Source organism: Paroedura picta, chromosome 8 (genome assembly GCF_049243985.1).
Source record: "Paroedura picta isolate Pp20150507F chromosome 8, Ppicta_v3.0, whole genome shotgun sequence".
Classification (NCBI taxonomy): domain Eukaryota; kingdom Metazoa; phylum Chordata; class Lepidosauria; order Squamata; family Gekkonidae; genus Paroedura; species Paroedura picta.
In genome coordinates, this window is record NC_135376.1 from 39,326,884 (window position 1) to 39,342,984 (window position 16,101).

General features: G+C 44.4%; 1 protein-coding gene across 5 annotated transcripts in view; it reads left to right on the plus strand.

Moving 5' to 3' along the window:
* DGKG (diacylglycerol kinase gamma) overlaps positions 1 to 16,101 on the plus strand; it is a 177,953-nt gene that overhangs the window by 78,089 nt on the left and 83,763 nt on the right. For 4 of the 5 annotated variants that reach the window (XM_077349160.1, XM_077349161.1, XM_077349162.1 and 1 more), the window contains 3 exons: positions 5,162 to 5,499; positions 9,619 to 9,695; positions 13,331 to 13,351. In XM_077349160.1, the coding sequence (XP_077205275.1) occupies positions 5,433 to 5,499; positions 9,619 to 9,695; positions 13,331 to 13,351 (165 nt within the window). In that variant the 5' untranslated portion in view covers positions 5,162 to 5,432. The remainder of the gene's footprint in view (positions 1 to 5,161; positions 5,500 to 9,618; positions 9,696 to 13,330; positions 13,352 to 16,101) is intronic. The other variant, XM_077349164.1, reaches the window with a different exon arrangement.

The window sequence follows — 16,101 nt, forward strand, 5'->3', positions numbered from 1 at the left end:
GCAAGGAGCTCAGGGTGCCATCCAGGCTTTCCCAGTCCTCTGGTTTTCCCCCACCCAGCCACCCACCCCTGGAGTAGGCTAGGCAAGCATTTGAACTGGTCCCTCTAGCTCCCTCTTCAATGTCAGGTTTCTCTTCAGTCAAAGTGCTGCTAGATAACTTCATGCCATGAGCAGCTTTGTCTGCCTATTCCCGCTCATTAAACCTGTAGGAAAACGACAGGACATTTTTGCTGTCTTGTTAGCAGCGTTCTTAGGCTAAGGGAGAATGACTCACCCACAGTCAGCAAATGAATTTCATTAACCTGGGTCTCCTACATTACATTCCAACCCCCACGCCCCCCCCCCACAGTGTCCAGAAACCCAGCCCATCATCTCACAGCGATGTCTCTGGGTCGGTATGTTCCCATTGTCTCCTGACTCTTTAAAAGTTGCATGGACCTGCGTGGTTCAAGCTACTGGTGCTTCCCCCGCCCCAGTTACCTTTACCTCCAACCATCTCCTGCAGAAATTTGGGGGGAGGGGGGGAGGGGGGGAGCAACCGCCACAAAGCAATTGGTGGTTGATATTGGAGCAGGGGAATGCTGCTGCTTCCAAAATTGCTGCAGGGGTAATCAAACTGCAGCCCTCCAGATGTCCAAGGACTACAATTCCCATGAGCCCCTGCCAGCAAACACTGGCAGGGGGCTCATGGGAATTGTAGTCCATGGACATCTGGAGGGCCGCAGTTTGACTACCCCTGCTGTAAATTAACATAGCTTTTAAAATGATGACAAATTTAGTGGTTTTGTCAGGGGCTGATATAGGAACACTACTACCAAGAGACAAGGGAAAACTGAGGATTGGGATGAGGAAAAATTAAGAAGAAATCAAACAGCAAAACATTGTTGTTTTGTTTGGAGAGCCGTTGTAATTCCAGGAGATCTCCAGGCCCCACCTGGAGGTTGGGGACCTCATGGCAAATTGATTTTTCCTTGCGTGGGATAACATGTGCCGTAATGCCTTTGTTTTACTGGTCTGTTAGTGAAACTGAATGTAAGATCCAGGGACACATGAACACAGCTCTTGTGTCATTCAGGAATAATAGCAGTCACTGGGTGAATGTGCAGGTTTGTGACAGATCTGGATTGGACTTGGAAGACAGGTGGGAGGGGCTAACAAGTCCCTCAAATGCCACTTATCTAACTTCAGTCCACCCAGTTAAAGGCATTTGTCTCATGGTGGAGGGAGACTCACAGATCTCTCTTGTCCAGGGGTAGTCAAACTGCGACCCTCCAGATGTCCATGGACTACAATTCCCAGGAGCCCCTGCCAGCATTTGCTGGCAGGGGCTCCTGGGAATTGTAGACCATGGACATCTGGAGGGCTGCAGTTTGACTACCCCTGCTCTTGTCACTTGCTTCCCACTTTCCTGAGCAGTGAGTGGCTCCCCCCTTCCCTTCAGGTGGGAGACATCATCTTCTCTACTGTCTCCCTGCCAGAAGTCCTGGGCACTAGCAGATGCCAACCTCGAGGTAGAAACTGGGGATCCCCCAGCATCGCAGCTCATTTCCAGACTTCAGAGATCATTTTCCCTAGAGAAAATGGATGCTTCAGAGGGTGGACTCTGTGGCATTGTACCCTACTGAGGCCCATGTCCTCCCCCAGCTCTACCTCCAAATATCCAGAAGTTTTCCAGTCTGGAGCTGGCAACCCTATCCCACCACCACCCTGTGGTGGCCGGTGGCCGGTGGCCAGGGGATCCCTGGGACCCGTAGGGTATGCTGACATCGGCCCTGAGGCCCAGAATGACTTTGCTAAAGGTGAAGGAAGGTGAGTGAAAACAGGAGATCTTTCCTCCAGCTCCTCTTCTGATTCACCCTTTGAATGTGTAAACAAATCACTCAGGGTTAAAGTGAGTTCAGGGATTGTTATCCCAGATACATAACAGATCAGCAGGACACAGAGAGCTAGCTCAAAGGATTTCATTACCTCTGTGACCCTCTTCTGTCCAATACCTGACAGGTGATGTAGCAGGGCTGCGACGTAGTAGGCTTGTTTTACATCCCAGAGCTCCTTCTGAAATGCCCTTCTGTGTTGCACCATAAGGTGGTCTGAGACCAAATGTGTTGAGATATGCCACAAGATTCTCTGTGTGTTTGTGGTCATACAGTAAATATATAATAGGGTTGCCAGCCCTAGCAAGAAAATTCCATTTCTGCCTCTCAGAGGTGGCAGGAGACAAAATGTTTCAGACGCCCATTTGGTGGTGGTAAGATCTCATTTCCACGTTTCCCCAGAAATGCCACCATGTCACTGCTGCCAACCATCCCTCTCTGTGTCCCCAGCCCAGCTCAGTCTCCCTCTAAAACAGGGTCACTCTTCTGGAGCCTATGCTTACAGTTTCTTAGTATAGCTGTGCAGATTTACTCAGAAATAGCTTCCACAGAAATTAACGGAACCTGTTTTCTAAATAGTGTGTGGAATTTGAGCCCCAAATTCTGTATGGTAAGTCTTCCCCCACTCCCAATCACCACATTTTGATAAAAACAGTAATCAGTCCTTCTTCTAAAGCTGCCAATGGTGGGTTGGGAAATCCCTAGAAATTTGGATGTTGTTTAAGGAAGACAGGGACCTCAGCAGGGCATAATGTCACAAAGTCCATCGTCCAAAGCAGGCATTTTCTCCAGTGGAAGTGATCTCTATAGTCTGGAATGAGTTGTAATTCCAGAAGATCTTCAGGTCCCACTTGGAGGCTGGTACCCCAGATGTTTGTATACTGCTCTTCAGTAGCAGATTTGTTGTTCCTACTATGCAGGAAAGGATTCACACACACACACACATAGATGTGGTAGATTGGTCATTAAGAAGAGTTTATTTTATATCCTACTTTTCACTACCTGAAGGAGCCTCAAAGCGGCTTACAATCACCTTTGCTTTCTCTCCCCACAACAGACCCCCTCATGAGATACGTGGGGCTGAAAGAGTTCTAACAGAGCTGCTCTGTGACAACAGTTCTAACAGGGCCAAGGTCACGTGGAGGAACAAGGAATCAAACCTTGCTCTCCAGACTAGAGGCTACCACTCTTAGCCACTCTTAACCACTACCACTCTTAACCACTGTTTCCCTTTGACAAGGAAACTTGTACTAGTGGGTTGATGGTGTGAGGGAGTGACTGTGATATATTGGCATTATTACTTTAAGAATAGCTCCAAGAAGCTCTCTGGAAAGGAAAGGCTCAAGTCTTGTGACCATAACTAGAGCAGGAGGTTACTGAGGTCTCCTTGTGGTCTGTTCTGTTAGTTGGCTGCTGTGTTCTACTACTGTCTCCAGCACTGAACCTTTCCCTCCTTAAAAACATAACAGTGCCTCCCCAACCCACTGGCCACCACCCAGGGTCACCCCAGCCCCAAGAGGAGTGCCCATTAAGTTGGAGGCATGAGGGGGGAGAGCTTGCTGTGGCGAGGGATGCGCCTTCCTGGCCCAGCTTGCCACAGTGCCCACCCAACCCACTGTTGCCTAGATTCACTGTGACAAGGGACTGGTGAGGGACGGGGTGGACACACACAGCCTCTCTGCAACAAGGAAAGGGATGCCCTCATCTGGTTCAACCTACTACAACAAGGGATGGGATTTGCCAGCCAGCCCTCACTTGGTGTAGTGAGGGATGAATTTCCCTTCCTCCGGAATTGGCCGGGAGTCCAGAATTGGCTGGGGGCCAGGCTTAGGAGGGCTGAGGCCAGGGTCATTCAGAGCTATTTTTACCCTTCAGTCAGCCCCTGATTCTGTCTTATATTCTGAACTGAAATGTTCTGAAGGGAAACAACCTAACCGTTCAGTGGGTTGCCATATAGTCTACTGAACAGTCCCTTAGCACTTGCACTTCTCCTGTCCACACAACATTAAGACACAAAGAACTTGAACCTGCTGGTGAAAGGACTGCAGTCAATTCATTTTAGTGTTTTAAATACTTCCCTACAGTAGAAATGATTGCTGGGGCAGGGTATTGTCTATGTTGTACACAAGGAAACAGGGATAGATATGTAGTCCCTTCTCAAAAACTACCATTTGAGTCCTAATTCATCGCACCATCTTGTTTTTATTTGGATGAAAATTACAGATGGATAAATCATTTTACGACATCTCCTATGTACTTAGAACGTCTGGGGCACAACAACTTCTGGAAGGCCATGGGCAGGCTTAGCAGATATAAGCCTGATTAGATTTTTATGTGATGTTTAAGTTATAAAGAGGCTGGTGGGGATCACATCCACGCACACAGCTGCTGATCTGACCCAGGTGTTAACATTAATTGTGATTTTGAAGGCCAAATGGCTTTCCTAGGAATGTTGATTATTCATGTATTAAAGAAACGGATTTAATTTTAGCATAACCACACATTACAGAACCACACAGGGATATTCTGTATTTCAGAATGCTCCAAGTGCCTTCCACTTCTTAGAAAGGAACCTTATATTAAGCAATTGTGAACTGCTGCTTGAAACTGTACAATGGCACACTCAGTAGTCAACCAGTGTTTAGTAGGGGGACTTGAGTTTCAGGTTTTCCTGAGTTCTTGCAGACATGATGCCCAGTTCTGATTGGGACTATGGTGTGCATCAGGGGTAGTCAAACTGCGGCCCTCCAGATGTCCATGGACTACAATTCCCATGAGCTCCTGCCAGCAGTTGTGCTCACCCAGCCTCACCTTTGTGAGGGAGCAGACATGCCCCTCAGCCTTACTGCGGTTGCTGGCAGGGGCTCATGGGAATTGTAGTCCATGGACATCTGGAGGGCCGCAGTTTGACTACCCCTGGTGTGCATAGAGAAGGAGTGCTATTTGGCCTTTCAGAGAAATCCACCAGTAAAAACTGAACCACCCATACTGCTCTTCTGTTTGAAGTAGTCCTTTGAGCCGTTCAGCTGAGCTCATGACTGGGATTCTCTCACGTCTGTCTACCTAGTTTCTTCTGAATCTAGTAGAGCCCTTTTAAGTCTCTGACACTGATTGTCAATTCTAACTGGGAAAAGTCAATTTCAAAGTAAAAGTCAGGGTATTCTATGTTTTTTTACATTATTTTGCTATTCAAAACCAGTTCTCGCAATTTCTTCCTGGAAACCAGCAAGACTGAATTGCCTTAACAGACTGATATGATGTTCATAACTTCCACATCTTAATTCTAGGTTTGAAGGCACGAAGATCGCCCGCTTGGAGTATCTTCTGATGGCACATTTAAGCACAGGGGTTAAAAGGACAGCTGTGAAGGAACTGGGGACATCAGCCCTCCTGCTGAACAGGCTTTGAGTTCTTTGATATATCTGATGACAACAACAGTAGGCATTTGAAGCCCTGGACTGAAGCAATGACCCTATATAAATCCTAGCTTCAGAGGTTCAGCTCCTCCACGGACCTTTGCTGAAGGTGGACACTGTCTCCCCAGGACTCGCCTGAAAGATGAGTGATGGCACATGGATCACACTTAGTCCGGCAGAGTTTGCTCAGCTCCAACAATATTCTGACTGTGAGTACACAACCTATCTCTTGGTGCCTATATTTGGCATTGCATTCCTTATGTAGGCAACAGTAGAAAATCTGCAACTCTTCAGCATACTATAGATGAAATACATTAACATCAAGTCATTCTTGTCATAGGGGTTGACCGCTAATTTATGACATAGTATTTAGGACCCATCCCTTTGCATCAATTTTGACAGAACTAACACTGAACACTGGGTAATCCTACAAGGTGCTCTAACAAAACTTAGGGACATAACTCTAAATCCTAACTATATTGGGGAAGATGGGAGACATCCACCAATACAACGGGCCTTTTCGCACAGGGATCTTTGTTGCAAATTGTTTGCGGAATGAAAAATCGCCATTTAAAATAGTGGAATTCGTCGTTATGCATACCTGCCTTTGTAGTGGAATCAGTTGCGTTTTTTAGCGTTTCCCACAGGCTTCCGGTCTCGGCAGAAATCGCTAGAAAGGAAGCGCTATTGCCAAGCTCGTCCCGCCCCTGGCCGTCAAGCAGCCAATGGGCAGCCGTTAGCATGCTCCCAAACAGCCCCTTTCCCTTTAAGAAAGGTTTTTTTTAAAAAAAAAACGACCCATAGCAACGAATCTAGGTAGATTCGTTGCTACGGAGAGACCCATCCAGCTGCCTAATGTGAGCTGTCGTTTGATTGTATGATCGTTTGCACGCTGCCTCGAGTGATAAAAAAAAAATCCCCCCCCCTCTCATGGGCCCGATTTTCGGCTGAATTTATTTGTAAAAAATAAAGGGACTATTTCAGCAAACGGGCTTTTCAGTGGTTTGTGCTTAGTGACTAAAGGTGAAGGACTGAAGCCAGGGAAGCCTCTAAACAGAAAGAGGCTCGCCGGTGCGTTTATCCCCGCTCGCTCGGAGAAAAAAAAATGGCGATCGCTTCGCCGGAAGTTTGGAGGAGAGAGCCAGGGGGAGGGACTTTGAAGAACCAGCAACAATGGTAACGCACAGGTCTTTAGCGCTACTGTTGCAGATTGGTTGCAGGAGTGTATTGCTATCCGGAGGGTGAATCCACTTTTCTGGATTCCCCTGAAAGCGCCACAACGAAGCGCTTTTTGCTGATTGGTTTCAGGATTGTTGCAGATTGTCTACGACGTCGTGGGTTATGGCAAATTAGTAGCATTTCCAAATAGCAACCATTGTGCTACTTTGAAGCCGTGCGAAATGGCCCAACATATCGCCCTGCTCTCATTTGTGCAAATTATACCACATAGGTATGAATTCTGCTCTGATTCCTATTTGTATGCAAGACAAGTTAAGACAGTTGTAGAAGATTTACAGGATCAAAAAGGGTGGTGTACTCTATAGAAGGGAACGGTGCAGAGTACCCCACTCAACTGTGTTACTCCATTTGGGTATTGCTTTCCCACACCAAATGCCAGATTAGAATGTGGGAAGCTCCTAAGAAAATATGTCCAGAGTATTTTGGTACTGAGCATTTAGCCTTCTGAAAAATGTACGGCAGAAATCACATACAGATCTCATTCATGAGAGTCATTAACTCAATGCAGTCTCAGATCCTCTGCTGTTCTGTTAGACGGGTAAGCAAAAGTGAATCTGGGCTGCCATTAGTTGGGGTGAGGGAGCAGGTGAACCCTGTGCCTGCCTAAAAGAATGTGATCAGACAGGAGCAGTTGAAGGGGGAAAGAGGAAGTGCCATACCAGCTGGAAGCAGCCCACCCCCTCCAGATCTTTGTTGGCGATGTGCTTTGTGAGGGAAGGAGGAGTGTTTGTAAAGACTATTCAAATTTCCATTTAGAGGATGTGAAATTCAAGAGACATCCCTTCAATCTGTCCGCATGCATCCGCCTCCTCTGCTTATGCTAGACAGATTTCATGTGGGATTGCATTAAATGCCACCGTAGAAATGTCCAGAACAATTTCTTCTTGCTGATCACTATGCATTTAAAATTTCAGCAACTTTTGCCCAAACACCACAACACACATTACCACTGAAACAAGACCAGGTCTTTAGCCTTTGAGCTGTTGCCTTGTTTATTTTCAGAAGAATCTTTAGATCTCTGCAAACAGATTCCAATTTTTAAGCATTTTCTTGTTACATTTTAGTCTATTTTGATCCTTTGGGGCTGACCTCATAATCCGGGGCAACTGGAAAGTGTAGTCTCACTAGGGACATTTCATCTCCTGGGGTTTGGAAGCCCCAGGAAGAAGGATTTAAAAAAGAAACTGGCATCCAACAATGCATTTTTTAAAGAACTCTTCTCAAATATTTTTAGTTACGGAATTAATTAAATATATTATTCCATCAAGTAAAATTAACTCTCCTTTTTCTGCAGCAAGCATAGAGAGTAAGCCAAGTTCTATGAAGCTTTCAAGTTCTCCATGATCCATGACAGAAATAGCTGCAATGAAAATGCTGCTACCCCAATGGCAGACCCAGGCTGTAATTATTGCTAGAGAGGACAAGGGGAGGCATTGAGCATTTGATTTATGTCCCTGGGCTCTGTAGACTAGGAAGTGTGTTCTTCCTTCCTTCCTTCCTTCCTTCCTTCCTTCCTTCCTTCCTTCCTTCCTTCCTTCCTTCCTTCCTTCCTTCCTTCCTTTCTTTCTTTCTTTCTTTCTTTCTTTCTTTCTTTCTTTCTTTCTTTCTTTCTTTCTCACCCTTTTGGTGATTTTTCAGTTTGCTCCCTAACTTTCCTTGCAGTTTCAATAGCAATAGTGAGAGATAATTGTGAGGAAATCACCTTCAGGAATGGTGCCGTGCATTACCTTATGTACAGGGTCCCTATGTCAGTGCCTCCAGGAATGGTGCTATATTGCGTTAAAAGGAGTCATCCTAGAACTGCTTTAGGTCACTTGACCCAGTATTCACTTGTATCATGTATATGGCCCACACTTGTCCAATGACTCCTGAGAATTCACACAGACCCCATTGATGCTAGCCCCAAAGCCTCTTAGTAGCCAAACCAGAGTAGCCAAACCAGAGATGAAGGCATCCTCATTGCAGCTCTGAGGACACTGTTGCCATTTTTAAAAGTCATTTAAGAACTCCGTGATGGCCTCATTGTGATTGGGCCCACAACACAGCACTCTTGTTCCCCCCTCACACATATCTTTTCGAATGCTGAAATAGCTGTGGGGAGAAGCATGCAAACATTCTGGCACTTGAAAAGGGGGTTTGGGGGAGCCAAAACCTTCCTTGTGAGATCCTATACATTGTGGAACCCACTTTTGATTTAGAGTTGTCTTCCTTCTATCTCAAAATAATGTGACACCCCTCAAGGCAAAGAAATGCTGTTCCCTTGGAAATGCCTGGTTGCAGGGCCAACTGATGGACTCCAACGGTATGCCGGGGGTTGCCTTTTCTCTGCAGCCATGAACCCCCCCCCCCAAAAAAAAAAAACCTTGTCCATCTGAAGAAAGAGACACTACTTGAGAGGGGAGGGGAGAAATGTCTTATGAAATATTCCCCACACATATAAACATTTTGACTCACATGTTCTTCTGAAGAACTTTTCAAGTATGATGGATCCCTGCTAAAGTGCTTTCGTGTGGGGAGAAGCTGGCCATCAGATTGTTGATCACTGCATATGTCAATCAGGAAAAGCAGTTTGTGCCATAGCTGTTAGAAGCACATGCACAAGCGACGAAATAGAGACATCTGATTGTCATGTGCTGATTTATGTATGGTTTGAATCCTCTTTCATACCTGGAAGTGCTTTCTGTGGAGGAAATACGTACATTTTTGCAAGCACCCTGTGCCTGCCCGGCCTTCTAGTGCCAAGGAATTTTAGAAGAGCCAGCTGCTCTCTGTTCCTAGCACGTTACTGAGGTCAAATATTTGTCGTTGTAAGTTTAATAAATCTTCTGCTTCAAAGAAAGCATCCAAGGTATTGTAAATACAGAGTTTAAGTAGCTCACACATTTGTGAGCTCATTAAAAAGCTTTTAAGAGAAAGCAGGCTTGATATCCTTGCAAATAAAGAGGGCTGAGCCATGGCTTTTACAACTTTGCAAAATGCGCTCCAATGACTGTTTATAATCATTCTTAAGCTTGACAAACTGCAGGGATCTTCTCAGTAAATAGATGACTGTATAGTAATTTTTATTGTTATGGATTTTCTCCATCTAGATTCCACCAAGAAATTAAAAGATGTTTTAGAAGAATTCCATGGGGATGGAGTCCTATCAAAATATAACCCAGAACAGGTAAGGGAACTTGAGGTGAATATATTCCTGAATATATATAAACCAACATGCAACGAACCAACATATATAAACCAATATATATAAACTAACATGTGCTGCTCAGTCAAATATAAACATTTATTAAGACCAGCTGATGTTCACAATGCAGTGTGTAAGATTTCAGATTTTACAGAATTTTTTTTCAGGCTATATGTTCAGGCCAAACATATTAAACATAATTAATTCATTAAAAAGATGTTTGCATGAAAACATAGTGGTGTGCCATTCATTTCAATGGAGAATATCCTTGCAGATATGCAGGACTATGCACATTTCGTGAGAAGAAAATCCCATTTGAATGAAGTTCTTTCCCTAGAAAATACCTACCTTTGCCATACATTGATATTTTGTTAAATCATGCTATTGTCTTCAAGTCTTCAGCCTGGGCCAGCTATCTGTCCAAGTAGAAATAAAATTAAACCAGTGCAGGCCAGTTGGAAATCTCTTAGTATATGTTTGCGCCTGTGTGTTTACAAGGAAAAATAAATAGTCCCAAATGTAAATTCAGTCTGGATATTAGTTCTAGAAACCCCTCCTGAACATCTAATTGTAAGAAATGCTGATATCACTACCACTATTTATGAACAAGTATCCCCTGATGAAGAGCCTCTTGTGGCACAGAGTGGTAAGGCAGCCGTCTGAAAGCTTTGCCCATAAGGCTGGGAGTTCAATCCCAACAGCCGGCTCAAGGTTGACTCAGCCTTCCATCCTTCCGAGGTCGGTAAAATGAGTACTCAGCTTGCTGGGGGGTAAACGGTAATGACTGGGGAAGGCACTGGCAAACCACCCTGTATTGAGTCTGCCATGAAAACGCTAGAGGGCGTCACCCCAAGGGTCAGACATGACTCGGTGCTTGCACAGGGGATACCTTTACCTTTACCTTTATCCCCTGATGATAATTGCACATACAAGCACGACTGCTATGATTTTAACTGGAAATAAACGTCTCTAATTTCGAAACATTGTGTGTGTTGAGATTGTTTTACTCATTTTCATTGGTTCTTTTTCTGATGCTTTTGCATTTTTGCTCTTGAGGTGCCAGAGTTGGAACAGAAATCATGTTTGTTCTTTATTATATGCAACTTGTGAAAGTGTTATGTTTTACATTGGCAGCAGGGAGGGGAGTTCCATATTTTTAAGGTTGGAGTGGGATGGAGAAAAATAGCACAAGAGGATCCTGCTCTTTAATGCCTCTGCCAGAGGTGGGGGTGGGAAAACCTTTTCTGAAGGGCAATGACCCCTGAGAAAATGGGACAGATGATCACTATTATTTTTTAAAAGGAGATTTAGTAAGCACTGTAACAATGGGCTGTTCCCAGGTGAAAGGAGAGAACTGCAGAGTTATTCAAGAGCACAAAAGCCTCCAGAATATCAAACGAAATTAAATAAGAAGTGGGTTATAAAGAATCTGTGAGGAAAGTCTTGACACATGAGGTATTTCTGAGGACAAGCCAACAAAGAAAGCCACAGAAATCCTAAATGTGCTCCCTCTGCATTAAGAAGAGTACTTGTTAGGCACTTAGGAGGGAACAGGACAAAAGCTGTGTTGTGGGTGGCTGGAAGTGGGCTGTGTTGTTTTCTACCAAGAGTGTTTGCCGCAGTTTCCATCCCCTGGCAGGAGCTGTTATTCTGATTATTTGTACTGCACAAAGTAACTGATGTAGGTATAATTCATTACTACCCCCTCCGTAAAATTACGGCATTTGCCATTGGGCTTAATGACTAATTGCCTTTAAAATCTCTTTGAAGCAGATTTGCTTTCCAGCAGAGGATGTGGAGGGAGTTGACCATAATGGAGGACAGGAGGGAATCATTTCCGCACCATTCTTTTGTATGACTTAGTTTGCATTAGTTTAATACCCTTCCCACTACTTTTTCCTTGCAATAGTAATGTATTGGGGAGCCAGTAAACCACTGCTAAAATTATATGACCGCAACCCCCTTCTTTCAGGAATTGTTACTTTGAAGGGATATCCCATCATTTTTGGCAGGTGGGTCATGGATACCCTTTAGATAACAGTTTGCCTGAATTGGAGTTAGATTTCTACGAAAAGGAGCTGCCACAGTTGCCTGTAGGTTCACTGGAGGGGGCGGGGAGAATGATTCATGCAATGGGGTCGTCTAGCAGGCACTGGTGTACTTCCTTTTTTTCTTCAAACCTGAAAGGAATTCTGACACTTTCTCTTTCCGTCTGATCTCTTAGATGGAATTTATATTGTTCTACCAGGAAATTGTTATGTACAAAATGGCCTTTCGCCAAAATGGCCTTTGTAGTGTACTTGCCCAGGCTGTTAAGGATAAGTCTTTCAGGCAAAGATAATGTGCAGCCTCAAATGGCTTTGCATGTAGATCTGGGCCTAGTCTGCACACAATAGATAATGCACTTTCAATGCACTTTAGAAGTTGATTTTCCTGTTCTGCACAGGAAAAGCCAACTGCCAAAGTACATTGAAAGTGTATTATCTATTGTGTGCAGACTAGGCCCTGGAATAAAGACAGCCATCACCTTCTGTTGGATAATAAAAAGGTCCAACTTAATTTTGTTTACATTAATCAAAGGGGATCTACAAAGCCCACAGGTGAAAACTCCATTCCCAACAGTGCATGACGTTGGCAGGAGGCAGAAACGCTAGGCCTCCTCTTGTTTGCACATCCCTGAATTTACAGGCAAGGCCACCCTGCCTTCAAGCCAAGAGCTATCTCGTACTGTTCAGGCTGTTCCTTGCCAAGGCTTCATGATGCTCAAAGGAGGTGTGTCATTTCTGTCCCCCTAACCAAGGGGGGGGGGCAGATTGAGGGTAATGCCACCCTTCAAAGGCTTCCCATACCAGCTCCATTGGCACTGACACCCCAGGTCTGGTTGGAGGTTTAACCCTTCACTATCCAATTGGCACCCCAGGGTTCTACCTTAAGTTGTGTTGTGTAACATTCAAGCAACTGGACCCATACTGCTACTGCCATTGTGGTACCAGTGCCTAGGCATTGCAAAAACCAATGAATTATGCAAATCAGCTCCTTCCCAATTCTTCCCCAGGAGGTCTTGTGTGCCAGAGATAAAAATATTGTAAATAGAACTTACAAGGAACCAGACCACATTACTAACTGCATACCACATGTGCTATCACTAAGTATATGTTCTATCGCTGAGCCACAATCCCTCCCTTAAAATATAGTTAACATTATTTACAGAATTCTACTGTGTACAGAAATAATTCCATATATTGCCATGAATTTACTGGAAGAATGGCAGCATGTAAACAAATAGGCAGACAGACAGGTAGGCAGATTTTGTCTTTATACAACCTCTGTTCTCTGACTGTTGACTAAACATATACAAGGGAGAAGGACATCTAGAAATTATTTGTCTTTGTGATTTAAGTGTTTCTATTTTCAGAGTGCTTCTGGTGTGTGTTTACAATAATGATTACTCATATGCCTTCTGAGGTTGCACAGTCATGGGAAGGACTGTACCATTTTGTACCTCAGGTGTTTTAGTCAGCTCTGTCCAGCAGAACGGCTACTCCTGTTCTTTCTGCTGCAAACTTTTTGTTCACTGAACTATACTTTCTTTCCCCCCCTGCTTTCCTTTTCCTCAGAAACAAGACACTCTGAACCAAGTAAGACTTGTTTTCTGTTCTCCAGTTATCACATGTTGTGTTTACATGTTTGCTTCTATGTAAATTGACAGTCCTCTATACTCAAGTAGACTTCTGGCTAAGGCACACAGTTTTAGACAACACTCTACAAAAGACCAGCAAAGCTCCAGGGAATCCATGTGCTCAGAGGGTAAATCAGCAGAGAGGTTTTGCCGCTGATACAAATTGACATCACTGTTTGCACACCAATAAACAATGTAGAAGTCAGTTTACCACACAGAATTTGATATAAATTGTGTGCATAACATGTGTCTTAAATCTTCTGTAATATACTTTGGCTGCAAATGTAAAATTCAAATTTTTCATCTGTATTCTTTTGTTTTTGCCAATTTATTTTCTCAGATTTTTTCAGGCAAAGAGCCCAGCCTACTTTGGAGGGGGTTGCATAATGAATACAACGCCAGCTAACTGGTGTTATGATCACTGAGAGTAGACTATTCCTGATCTAGGCTGATTCTGCACTTACTTTGTTTATTCCGTTGTGGATCCTGCTGAATTCAGATCACTTTGAACTCAGGTCTTCCTCTATCCCCCCTCCCCCCATTGAAACAGAAAAGTGTTCTGCACGTGGTTAGGGAAGCTCAGGGGAGGAGAGAAACCAAGCGCAGCAGGAGCCTCTTTCTTTTCCTGAAGGGGGCGGGAGAGGATTGTAGACAGCAGAAGAGGAGGAATAAATCCAAGAGGCAAATCTCTGCCGAGAGAAGTTAGGGCTTCCCCTTTAAGGGAAGCCTTGCAACCTGAGAATGAGAAAGCCTTTGAACTGACACCCTGGCCAATCAGGGGTTTTCTATGGCGTTGGAGACTCGGCAACAAGTTATTTCAGGGAAAGCAGACAGCTACACACATATTTATGCCAATTTTTCAAATATTGAGGATTATATCCACTCCAGGATATTGTGGGGGAAAGGTAGGGTAACCCCAGATCAATCATGCTTGTTGCAGATGGAAAATTTAAATCACCAAAAATCAAAATGGAAATTGCATTCACTGTAGATGGCAGGGATTGAATCAACCTGGGATTGGAATAAAAGCTCCATGCAGATTCAGCCCTTGATAGCCCATGCTAGTCTCATCTCAAGTAATCAGATCTTGGAAGCTTGAGTCAACCCTGGTTAGGATTTGGATGGGAAACCTCCAAAGAAATACCAGGGTCATGATGTGGAGGCAGGCAATAGCAGACCACCTTTGAACATTTCTTGCCTCAAAAACCACACAGGACCACCATAAGTCAGCAAAAAACAACAAGAACATTCCTGCAGTATTGTAGATCCTTCTTTTTGGAGTGCAAACTATTGTGCAGGTTTAGAACAGGAGCTCTGCTATATCTCTAGCAGGGAGTTATATATCATCTTACGTCCTCTGTCTCTCAGACCTGAAATGGATATGGAGAAATTATTTGCCATTTTGTGGGACTACATGTGTACACATGGATCTCACAGCAACACACATAGTGCCCCAGGCCAACTTCAGTTCAAGAAAATGGCATGGGTGAGATGCCAGAACCCTCTGTCCCTCCATCCTGCAGTCCTGAGTTGAATCAGTACCCTAACTTGGAAATGTACTTCCCAGAAGCTACCATCTGACTGAGATTATCAGAGTCAGGTCACAGGAACTCAGAACTGTCTCATGCCAAAATGTTTCTTCTAGTTCACTTCTAAGAGGGTGTAGTCTGCATGAGGCTTTTTACCCAGTTCCAGTTTAAATGAATCTCTCCCATCTACACTGAATTCAATTTGAATTTTGATTTGGGGTGCTTTAAATTTTCCCTCTGCAACAAACATGATTAATTCGTTGTGACCTTACCTTTCCTCCATGATATCCTGGAGTGGATATAAGCCTCAATATTTCACAAACTGCCATGAGTAATTGTGCAGATCTGTGCTCTTTGCAAAATAACTGCCTCGTGCTTCAAATGCTGTCACTTCAAATGCTGTCTTCCCTGATTGGCCAGGGCGTCAGTTCAAAGTCTTCCCAGTTGCAAGGCTTCCCTTAAAGTGACTGCACTCCAGAAGCTCTAACTTCTCTCAGCAGAGATTTGCCTCTTGGTTTTTTTTCCTCTTCCTCTGCTGTCTCCAACCGTCACCCCCGCCCCCTGCCCCTGTTCAAGAAAACTGCTGCACTTGGCTCCCCCACATCTGAGCTTCCAAACCTGAGTGCAGAACACTTTCTGTTTCAAGGGGGGGGGAATAGAGGAAGACCCAAGTTCAAATCGATCTGAATTCAGCAGGATCCACAATGGAATAAACCAAGTAAGTGCAGAATCAGCCCTGGAAAGCCTAGATTCAAATTGCCACTTGGTCATGAAGGTCCCTGGGTCAGGAAGGACACTCTTTAGCATTGCTTACCACTCTGGGCTGCTGTGATGATAAGATGAGTGAGAGGAGAATGATGCCTGCTGCTCTTTGCTCTTTGGAGGATGGGCAGGACACAAATGCACTCAGTAAATCTAGGAAGATCCTTCGCTGCCTTTGACCATGCCTAGTTTGCCAGCATCATGTTTTAAAGTCATGGGATCATGATAAGTTGTGAAACTTGTAAGCTGCTCACTTTACTGCCAAATAATCTCTGGATTCTCTAGTCTAGACTGATCCAGGATTCTACATTTTCTGGACTGTAAGCAGAATAGTGTACAGAACGCAGAAGGAGTGAGCTGGATGCCCTGTTGCTGCTCCTTGGCCCAACAGCTAGACAGCAGCCATATGGACTCACCA